The sequence below is a fragment of the Branchiostoma lanceolatum genome, chromosome 7, assembly GCF_035083965.1.
Source record: "Branchiostoma lanceolatum isolate klBraLanc5 chromosome 7, klBraLanc5.hap2, whole genome shotgun sequence".
Taxonomy (NCBI): Eukaryota; Metazoa; Chordata; class Leptocardii; order Amphioxiformes; family Branchiostomatidae; genus Branchiostoma; species Branchiostoma lanceolatum.
In genome coordinates this window covers 5029655-5041858 of record NC_089728.1, presented here as the reverse complement: position 1 = coordinate 5041858, position 12204 = coordinate 5029655, and the positions used below count along the sequence as shown (strand labels likewise).

At 40.7% G+C, this 12204-nt stretch overlaps 1 protein-coding gene across 1 annotated transcript in view; it reads right to left on the bottom strand.

Moving 5' to 3' along the window:
* Positions 1 to 12204, bottom strand: part of LOC136438334 (membrane-bound transcription factor site-1 protease-like) — a 99098-nt gene that overhangs the window by 59121 nt on the left and 27773 nt on the right. The window contains exon 5 of the mRNA XM_066433099.1: positions 4273 to 4388. Within this exon, the coding sequence (XP_066289196.1) occupies positions 4273 to 4388 (116 nt within the window). The remainder of the gene's footprint in view (positions 1 to 4272; positions 4389 to 12204) is intronic.

Below are 12204 nucleotides of genomic sequence, written 5' to 3'. Positions count from 1 at the left end.
AATCATGAAAACAGAAGGGTGGGGTGAAAAATTGCACCTGACCCTGTTCACACCCACACCCTGATACTGTGTGCACCAAAGTAAAAATATTCCTCTGAGATTCTGTTTTCATGTTGTTTTTCCAATCTAGCATTCTTTATTGTTTTTTTTATTACGTTAACCAAGAAAATAAATTGGTGTGGCCTTACATTGTAAGTCATCATTGAAGACCACAGATACTTTGTTGACTAGTTCAGGTCCAGGTACCTGTACCTAAACCTCTGCACCTGCAGCTGATGTTACACATAGGTACGCATCACTAGTCTAACCTGTGAGCAGGTACATGTATGGTCAAAGACAATCTTAAGATTTGAAGAGATTTAATATGCAACATTGGATATCTACAACAGCAACTTCTATGTTGAATCGAACAGAGCAAGCTAGACTTCTAGTTCTACCAGAAAACCAGAGATGTCCTTGCTAATCACCAAACACAATCTACCATACCAAGTGTACTTGTGAGGCTTACGCTTTGTGTTAATGAAAGCAACTTGTATGTAAAGTGGTTGTCATTTCTTCACTAGATTGAGGTACGGAGACGAGAGATCTGGCAATACAAGATTGAAATCATGCATCTGTACCGTATCCCCAGTGACATGCTCATGCAGAATCAGAGCAATGCCTTTTCACTTCCCACATTTATATTCATAGAAATGCCAGTTTTCCAGCGCTGCGACCCGGAAAAGCAATCTTCGTACGTCTTACGTTTTGAAATGCAATAAACACGACGATCAGTCTTCTTCGTCACTGTACAGCGGCATAAATCAACTTTGTCAACAGCGGTGGCTTACCAATATGTTTATACTTGTCATTACATATACATGCTGGCGATATAAAAGATTAGCAGTGTGCGAAAAAATTTGTAAATACTGTACACCTAAAGCGGTGGAAGACGAAAGACATTTCATTTCCAATTGTTCATTTAACCACGACTGAAGTACCGAATTGTTTAAAGAAGTCACTACAACATACTGAAAGCCATTTTCATCTCAAAATCACAGGACTCGCAGATAATAGTATTAGTTTATGTCTAGAAAGAGTTGAACCTGTCTTTCTTTAGTCCGTTGCGCCAAAGGCCATTGGAATTAGTGACAGCATCAAAGCCTTTATTCTATTTTCCTTTTTTTAAAGAGATGCTGTGATGCCACTGGCTATTCTTTTGATTTCCCTTTTATCTATCCGAGAATCCACAGACCGTCATTTGGATCCGAAAGTTGTTGTTAAAAAAAATGTCTGGCGGGTGCCACAATGGAGGCTATAGACAACGACTGTTGTCAAAATTATCCCAGATTTCATCAAAATTACGTTTGGCTCTATTCAAGTCCTTACAAATTACACTTAAGGATCTGCAGTTATGCATTGAACATAAGCATTGATCTCTTTTCAGCACTTTTGAAATTCAAAATTTACAGAAAAGAAACTTCACTTTACAAGTGAATATCATTTGATACAGAGACGGCTGTGGAAGATACAGCTTTCATTACAAAGAGTTTGTCCTTGATGTGCTGTAAATGCAGAAATGTTTTCTGTTCACGGTTTTCGCAGCGACCATTTCACTGCAACCTTTAAACCACCGCAAACATTTTTGTCCAATACTGTAGCAGTATGTGACTATAGCACTGCCGCAAACTTAAAACCATCGCGAACACCCCATTTTCGCCTTAGCGCAAAATAAAAACCACGCAAACTTTAATGCATTTACAGTATCCAAAGTACAGACACAGGTGGGAGCAGGTGCAATATATCTTCTGGCAATCCGTTGTTTGTGTTGTATCCTGGCGACCTAAATCCCTTTCATTCACAGCAAATGTTATTTAGGAAAGCCGTAATATCAGAGGTAATCGCGTTACATTTAGCAGTAAGGTGTGGCTGGGGGTAAACGTCTGTGACGCGCCGCAAAAGAAAATAATGGCTGGTGCCAAATTAACGGCCGTAATAACCAATATGCACAACAACCGTAATCAACCGTAAAAAGTGTGTAAAAATCACTGGATGGCTTCTTGTGTACAGCCTCTGGGAATTCAGCACTATGGCCAAAACTCGTGGCAGGCAACAAGAGAATAAGGTCATATTTCTTACAGCGATACAAAACTGTTTTCTATAAATCCTTCCATTCCCAGAGGTTCTTTAAACTGAGACAGGGTAATAGGGGTGCTGCACCTTGTACTTTCCCAATGTGGCTGTATTTTGCAAATCAGGGGATTTACTGCATTACCAAGAAAATCCAACATCAACCACTATATATGATTGTCTTGCTTCTTGTATATTAATACGAGTAAATATATCCCCCTCCCGCATCATTATATGTCGCTGTGTTCCTCCCTCTTCCGAGAAACGACTATGATTTCCTGCTTGAAGGAAAACCTAATAATCCTGGGCACAAAGGTAGATCCAATTTGCATGGCCTACGGATATGTTTAACATCTGTTATTGACAGGATCCTGCCAATTATGGCTGCAACGGAACAGCTCTGTACCCTGCAGGCACATCAAAGGGTGGCAGACAGGACACTGATTGCAGCTGAGCTCACGGATTTTGTCGTATCAGCCTTTGTAATATAAATCAGGTCGATAATGACTAATATTAGAGCTCGTAGAGTAGAAGCAGGGTTCTTGCTTGCGCTAGCCAATAGAGCGTACCAACAACTTGAGCTGTTGATAAAATAGAATATAAACAAGATTTGTACTTTCTTTATTGATGTCTGTATTCTTCAGTATCTACAGTTTTTCCCCTGCAGGGCTGGAAAACAATTTTTTGTGAACAGGTGCACTAGTGCACATAACCTAAAAAGAATTGGGTGCACAACTTTAACTTAAGTATAATGTCAGAAAAACAAAATCAGAAACCATACTGCCTTAGAGCTTGAATCTGAAAATCTATAGATATAGTGATACAACAATATTTTCTGACACATAAATGTCATGAACATGCAGTATACTAGTGTATAGTGGTACCTTTTTATATGTAACCCTACACAAAAATCTAGGTGCACTGGTGCACCTACAGTCAAAAATTATATACACAGCTCCAATTTTAAGTGAACTAAAGTGCATTACATGTCATGTATGTACCCAGATTTTCCAGCCCTGGTACATGTACCAGTCTCCAATATTTCCAGATTTACTACCTCCAAGGGCAAAAAATGACAGTCTAAATCAATATCATACAACAAAGTAGCCTCTCTTCTTATACTCAAACGTTTGCGTCTGTTCCTACATTGACCACCTGAGCCCATATTCTTCACATGGACCAGCAATGGGGATTCAGGCCTACGGAACGTTATTGTTTCTGGTGTGATTTATTTAGCCCTGGTTGTAACAGAAGGATGACGCGTCCATGGCTGTGTGTGTAGGATAAGAGGTGTTACTGACTTACACAAGAAACACGGTCCGTCAACACAGCTGTACGAAAGAGACAAGAAGTCTGATCATTATTAAAGGATATTTACTTGTGCAAACCTCAAGACAAGGTTGGCAACTCGTTCAAACCTCCCTGTTTTATAGCAGTCTTTACAGTAAATAACACTTGCAAAGACCATTTTTGGAATAGCTACATGTACAATATATATGTCTAGTGCATGTACCTGAACTTATATGTATAGGCCTACTTAAGTTATGCTGACCAGAAACATCTGGAAACACATACACATAGACAGACATACCCAAGACTATAACTCTCCATTTTTTTGAAGGCCAGAATGGGAAACTGGCCGGAACACTGCTTGAGTTATGCTTTGGTCACATTTTCAAACCGGGGCCCGCTCTGGCTGTTTGCGGAAACAAAAAATCAAAGTTTATATCAACAAGAAACAGAAGTTCTGCTGCAGTACGAAGGTCACATACCAAGGAGCCCAAAATTGACCTTGACTTTTGTCTTCCCAATACCTACCTACATACCAATATCATCATAATCCATCCAGAGGTTCTTGAGCTATGCTGACTACAAAAATCCAGAAACATAAACTGACAGACACACACACACAGACAGGCCAAAAAGTATATTTCCATTTTCATGGAGATAATAAAACATACAAACTATGCTCATATTCTTTTAAATTTTGTGACTTTTGTTGTCTTTTATGTCATACTTTTCCTTCTCTTAAACTGCTCGTCCGGGTGCCGCTTTGGAAAAGTGACCATACAGTTGTAACCATTACTTATTCACAAACACATCATTCCAAATCTATACTCTTACAACATAACCAGGCTTGCTAAGACAGGCAGAGATACTCACATAAGCCAGGCTGGTCCTCTTGAGTGGGCGTGACGACTGCCATGTCTGTGCCCAGCAGGGTGTTCCCTTGTCTGCACACGGCTCCAGGTTCTCATCAGGCAGCTCTGTGGTGTACTCTGTAAAAGCCAGGCAGAATGTGGCTTAATCTTTTGGGGTCTTGGACTTGCTAGATCGGCAACTGTTGAACACAGACTCTGTCTATTCCAGGAGTATCATAAATATCCTGAAATTGAGCCAGTTAAACTGAAAACAAGTTACCTGTCCACGAGAGGCAATGCAGTCTGACAGTCCCTCTTCTTTGTTAATAGATAAATGAGCTAAACCATACTTCCAATTCTCCAAGTATCCTATTACCGCCTTACATGCTGCCACTCTGCAAAATTCACATAACTCTGGACGTATACCAAGACAAAAAAACAAACCAACTGATTACCGTTTTCAAGGATTGTAAATGTCCACTAGGTAACAACTTCTCATCATACATGTATATCGGTGAATATTTTCATCAGGTTGGAAAATCACTGGATAACAAGCACAACCAGGATTCTCACCAGCTAATTTCCTGTTACCTAATTGTCTTGTAACATTGAGTCATAGCATGTTATCACCTATCATCAAAACGAGGCCCTGATTTTCCTTCCTGCTTTCTTCAAAAGAACTCCTCTTTCTGAAGAAGGAGATGTGTTGATGATTACGACAATTAGGTGTGAAGACGGTACAGAAGAAGGCAGACACAGCGTCTCCAAGACATTGCTCCTTATAATAAAACATCCTGAGATCCTATCTGCTGCACCCACTGAATCTATTTAATTCACACATCCTCTTGGTGGACACTTCAACTTCATGTTAAGCCAGTGGTTTTACTTAACAGTGCCAGAAATTATCTAAGTTTCAGACAAAAAACTACACCGTCACTGTTGATTACCTACAAAGATGTACATTTTGAATCTCAAAGTGTCGCTAATTTCTAGCCAGCCATTTTGAAATGTAATTGAAGCATTAAAAGCTCCAGAGCGTCAAGTATTTTCTTTGCCTGAAAATCTACTCAGTGACCAGCGAACATCGGACAATTTCTACAAATCGTGCAGTGATCGAGTGCACACATGTACATGCCATACTGTCGCCGAAAATGTCCTTAAAAGTTTGGAGACACATCAAGCAAGCTAATTTCCTGGTGTGTGACCACGCCTGTAGTACAACATGTACATGTAACGGATGTAGTCAACATGAATCCAGTCTCCTTTAAATTTCACAGTTGAAAATCTACGGTACTGTTTGAAATGATCAAGTAAATAAATGTTTTATCCTCCTGTCATGAAGTGGATTCTATTAGCATTTTGTCCTTAATGCGAAAGTACACAACCTGACTGGACTAATATGGAATAACCTTTACCAAAGCGGCAGTAATGCCGGTAGCATTGTGGGATCCTGTGTGCTGAGTGCAGCGGCATAAGGAGTGACCTATCCAGGTATTTACATATAAATGGCAGTACATACACATAACATAACCTTTTCAACTGTCTACAAAACAGGTTGGGTGTACATTAGGGTGTACATAATTATACATGTATGACCGCAAAATTGTTTCGATACAACTTACAGGTCCAAAATACCTGATCTCAATGTACCAGGCGCCATGCCTAAAAATTAACCCCAACTATACAGTGCACTTACGTGTATTTGTGACTAAAGACATGTAGATGCTACCATAAAGACAAATCTTTTGCACTGGAAAAGACGAAAATCATGACGCATGGAAATCAGTGCCATCTTTGATTTGAAATCCTTACAGTGGAAATGGTACTAGTACTCTCCAAGCAGAGGAGCGTGTCCGGCTGGATTCTGGCATGTTTTTACTTAGGCGTTTTTGCCGGGCTTTCTACATTTTGCCATGTTTTTTTAATCTCATTGTGGGTTGATGAAAAAAACATGACAAAGTAGAAGGACCGACAAAAACGCTTAAAAACAAGTTAAAAACCAGCTGGGCCCGCTCCTTTGCTTGGAAAGTGGGAAATTGGAAACTTTCCAGTTTCCACCGGTACGACACAACTATTGTGGTATATAGTTTTAGGGGATTTAGAGCACTGTGAGGCCACATGGTTCTGCTACGTTTGAAACTTTGTCGTCAAGTTGTCAACTGATCAATCTAATGATTCTGTCCTCATTGAAGAGCATATTTTATAGTAGCTTACACTTTGTTATGTACTGTTCAGATACAGGTACGGACCTGACCCTAAACCTCTGTAACCGATCCCTGTATCTGATGTTATGTTTAGGTAGACATCCCTAGTGTACATGCACTGTAACATGGGCAAAGAAGAAGATCTTTATTGACACAACAAAAGCACAGCGACTTTCGTAAGGTCTACTACATACATACAAACAAACGAATAAGTGTATACACATGAGTTTGATTACAAACAATCATATGGGATAGAACAACATATCAAAGACGGGAACTTGTTGCTACACATCTGGGAAGTGGAGATACATTTATCTTACGAAAAACACAACAGGCATACCATTTGTCGTATTTGTAAGGACTCCCTGCTTGCAACATTTTGTCTCACATGGATTTAGTGGACAGGAAAGTACTCTTGTCCACAGGTTATGACCATGATTTGATTTAATATAAGGCCACACCAATTTAATTTGTTGGTTTTAGGATTTTTTTTCGAAAAAAATGGAGCGACAGGGCGAGAGAAAAAAAATTCTATTGCAGACAACCGACAGCCAGTAGAACTGTTTTTCCTGCCACACTGTGACGCCACCGCAACGTCAGCAGTCTCAACTCTGGATTCACATGTTGAATTATAATATATGGGGTTTTCTTGTCAACTATTTCTGATTATTAGGAACCAAAAACATTGAAGATATACATATGAAAAAGGACTATTTGTTCTTGTGCTGCCATGATGTAATCCCATGCACTTACGTCCCACCATCAAGTTTAAGGTTACCCCTCCAACCATTACTCAAGGATGGTATTTTCATCGCTTTTGTGGGATTGCAGGCTTAGTTTTTACTCCACTACTTTCTTTATCTTAAGCCACAGACTTTGACAGAAAAAGTCAAAGTTGTCAAAACAAGACAGATCATGAGGTAAGGGACTCAAGGAGATCTTCCTACTTCCTACATGGTCCAAATCAAAGTGGAGGAGGGTCTTAATTACATGTCAGTGCGACATATATCAGGTCGACGCTGTAAGACGCTGTCTTCTTAAGTATATGTCTATAACTGAAAATAGTCTCATTGGGTTGTCTCATTGGGTTGGCAAGTGTCTACGAGTATTCCTGTCAGCTGAAGATTACCACTACTGGAATGTATAGCTCAAGTTTAACCAGTAAACAAGTTTGAATCATAGCTTAACAATTCAACTCCATGCTAAAACAGTATTCAGCTGTGATTTCCAACAGGACATAAAGTTGGAATGAGCTCAACAGTTTTCAGAAGTATCACAAGACCTACATGTACATCATACACTGTAAATGCAGAAATGTTCACGGGGATTTACTTTCGCGGTAGGGAGAAAATGTGTTCGCAGTGGTTTAAGTTTGCAGTAAAGAGTTCACTGCAAAACTGCCGCAAACATTTCTGCATTTACAGTACTATCTCCTTGACATTCCATCTCACTGGATGAAGTAAAAATACCAGATTTTTTTTGCAAGGAGTCAGGGCCATATGACCACCCCGAAGAGCCAGGGGACGCCATAGGCTATCTGGAACATTTGGCCCACTGCTGATCGAGTCACGTGTCCTTTCTACACAAAGTGACATCATAGAAGCGTGAAACCTTGTAACTTCTGTATTTTTTGTTGGTTTCTCATACAAGTCAATGGTAAACCGCCTTAACACATTGACTTTGTACTACAGTAAGTACAACAACAAGCTTCAAAAGACCGCACTGAAGGGGTTTCATCCACTCACACCAGGGCATACCCTTATTAGTGATAAATATGGTGGGTCTTCAACTTGCTCATGGTCTAGCTTTCCAAAAACACGGCACCGCCGGCTTTACATCACCTTTCAAAAACTGCAACTTCATGCACTATGTGATTCCGGTGAGCGACAATGGCTGGGATTCAAACTCCCAACCTCCAGTGGTCTCTAACTCTTAAACCAAGCACGCAATGCCTAGCTTTCTTTTAACGGGATGACCACTGCCACGCTTCCCTTCTGCCCTGCTCATGAGTAATTCCCATTAACTCCTGGAAGCTCTGAATTCCCTAAAGCACAACTCAAAAGGATAACGGCTTGCACTCAGGCAATTCTGCATTAAGCCCCGCAAAACCTCAGAGTAGTTTGACCTCTGGTATAAGACATAAGATAACACTTAAATGCCAGAGGTTCCTTGTGATTTTATTTTGCATGGCAGAGGCACATCTTAAAACAACACTGAGTGAGACGTGGCAAGGTGGTCTTTCTGGTTAGGGTTGTTGACTTGGAATCTAACGGTTCAAGGTTCGAATCCCAAGCTGGCCCCAATGTTGTGCCATTGGAAAAAAGGCACTTTACACCTAGTCCTCACAGGACTCTGGTGAATAGCTTTGGGTAGGGATCCTCTTAGATATGACATTAAGCCAGAGGTCCCATGTTAGAGGAGAGCCACACCTCAAGCATGTTTAAGATTCTATCACACTGATTACAATACATCCCTTTTACATTTCACAGCAACTGTATGACTAAGATGTCGCCGGCAATGATGTAGCACTGAGCTACTTTTCAATTCGCTTTTTTTTCTATACAAGCTTTAAGTTAATTTGTGGCGAAAATTAAACCTACAACGGGCAAATCCCCGTGCAAATTCTCCTCCTTTCTGGACGGCGAGGAATCAGAAGCTATTTGATATAACTGTCCGAAAATTTACATGGGCGTACATAACACAGCAATTTGGAAGGCAAATCAGTACCAGGGACATGTCTAACATTTTAAGAAGAAACATGTTGAACACATTTGTAGACACCCTTATACCAAGCAAAAGGGAATGGTATCTAGTAGGTGATGGAATGGAAAAAGGTGAAAATAAGTCGGCTGTGGTATTAGATGTCTAGACATACATATAGTGAAATGTTAATCCTTTGTGTAAAGACTATTCTTTGCCTGTATATGGTGTTGAGCAGTTCTTAATGTAATCATTGCCTTGGAACTCTGTACTTTCTTGGTTGTGTTTGTGTTTGCACCCATAACTTAAGATCCTTTTGATGGATTTGTTTGAATTTTGGTACGTCAGTAGTTATTGAGGTCCTAAAGAAACATGACAATTGTGTGCCCCCCCCCCCCCCCCCCAGCAGTATTTTCAGGTACTGCAGCCTAAATTACAGGCCATGGACAGGTTGTCTGCCTGGGTGGCTCAGGACTGTTATAGTTCATGATAGGGCTAGGCTAAGAATATCAAGAATTTCATTAAAAAAACTCTAATAAATAATTCAGACATTCTTAAGTTATGCTGACCACAAATATCTGGGAGACTCAGACACAAAGACAGACACACCAGAAACAATACCTCCATTTTTTCATGGAGGCACATGTTTTTGTAACTAATCCATCTGTTTCTCTCTCCACACAATGAAGTATCATCAACTAGTATCTTTTTTAATCCATTAATTCCAAGGCCATTACAAAAGCCAGAATTCACAATCAGCGATGCATGACATGCCTTGGCAGATAAAACACTACAGAAAGTTACTGTTGTCTCTGATCTGAGTAACAGCCAATACTCGCCTTGGGCCCACCTTAAGGGCACTCTAAGTCTCCAAGTTGACAGTGGCTGTCTTAAGTGGCAGTGAGGCTGAATATTTCATGACGATTTCAAGGTTCTGATATTCAGCGGGGACGTGATATATGATACGGCGCACTCCAACCCATTCGACAGGGTTGGGCGTGAGAAGACAGCCGTGGGGTGGAACGATCTACCGATGAGTAACAGAACCATTCCAGTCTGCAGAATAGCAGTCCTGATATCTGAGATAAGGTCCTAAGGACATATATGTACAGACAGTAATAAGGATATTGGCACGTGAATATCATTAGCCTGGGTACCATCCTCCGTAGTAACCGCTGGCTCCATTTTTTTGTGGTTAGCAAGCGAAAAAGATTGAGTCAGCGGTCACTACGGAGGATGGTACCTAGGCGACATGAATATTAAGACTGATGCTCACTTGGAAAACCACATGAGGATATCAGAATGACATCATCATCATCATGTGTGTGTGTGTGTGTGTGTGTGTGTGTGTGTGTGTGTGTGTGTGTGTGTGTGTGTGTGTGTGTGTGTGTGTGTGTGTGTGTGTGTGTGTGTGTGTGTGTGTGTGTGTGTGTGTGTGTGTGTGTGTGCGCGCACGCGCGCGCGTGTGTACTACATGCAGGGCTCGAAATAGTGGGTGCATGTGCACCTGTGTGCACCCAAAATTGGACCTGTGCACCTAATTTTTTGCTGTGGGTGCACTGGTGCACCTAGATATTTTTGTACTCTATAGGGTAAAGGTTCTCTTGTACACTAGCATACATAATATTCTTGAAAAAATCTTGTACCACAAAAAGCTATACCTTTTGTTGTACTTTATTTGATGTATTGCTTGCTTGAAATTTGAAATCTGGATAGAATTACCGATTGAAGTTCTAAGAGAGGCAGTAGTGTCAAACTTATGTTTTGTTGACATTCAACTTTATTCTATGCGGTGCACCCAAATTTATTTCTGTGCACGTAACATTTTTGGTTGGGCGCACCGGTGCACCAATTTCCAAAAAAGAATTTCGAGCCCTGACATGTACATGTGTGTGCACTGTGTGGGCTCGTATGACGTAACGGCAGGGTTTTCGGCCCAGAACCCAGCGGTCCCGGGGATATCAGAACGACATCATCATTGTATCTGTCTGTGTGTGCGTGTACGTATATACAAATGCTATGTGAGAGTACATTTTGTAATGAGTGAGTTTCTGATTAATCATCACCATTAGCCTATTAGTAAGATCATATTAGATTTCTAAAAACTTGATACCAGTACCTGGAAACCTAAACACCCAACCTTTGACCTTTTTGTGACCTCTGACCTGCATCACGCCTGATTATTCCAGGCTGGACCTTATCATTGGACAGACTACAGTACAAAGCATTGATCACCAGATGAGATGAATATCAGCCACATTGATGAGAGAGGGTGGGTATGACTGAGGACAGCCTGTAGCCTTCCATCCCAGCTCCAGATGACCATCTGTTACGACTCAGATGGCCGTACCTACAAGTCCATTAGAAGACCATTCCACCCACGTACGGTCCATCACAGGACATCTTTACTTCTCACTAAGATTACCTGCCCCGGGAGGGTACTTTCTTCTGTACCGTTGACAGATGTTCCTCTTCCAGCATCAACATCGGTTCTGGCAACGCGGATTGACCTATGACCAAAACCGGGGTTCTGCATTTATTTTCTAAACCTCGTAATGTACATGATATGTCTTTAAAAAAAACATCATGGTACCTAAAGGGTGGACTTTCATTGAACGTGAACACTTGGAGATATGAAGAATCACCCTTGAAAGCTAGAAGTACGTCTCTGAGTCGTCATTTCAAAACCTCACAAGGGTTTGGCATCCATCAAAAAACAACATTAGTGACAACAGTCTCTGGGAGAAAAAATCGCTTCTGATATGGTAAGTGACAATGAAGGAGATATACGTACAGTGTGCACTGAATATGGTGGTCAAGGAATTTTTCATATTGGGCAGTTGAGCCACAGCAACTAGACAGTATATTGCAAGGATGAAGTTCAGTGGTTTCAACTTCAACGTTCAAGACATAATCTAATTACCTTCTCCACATTTGTACATTTGTACATTAAGTTTTTGGAAATGTTGTTTTACTTATGGTCTTGTATCTGAGTGAACAGCATTACTGAAGAAGCTATGGAGGAATTACTAGTAGTATGTGGCTAGGTG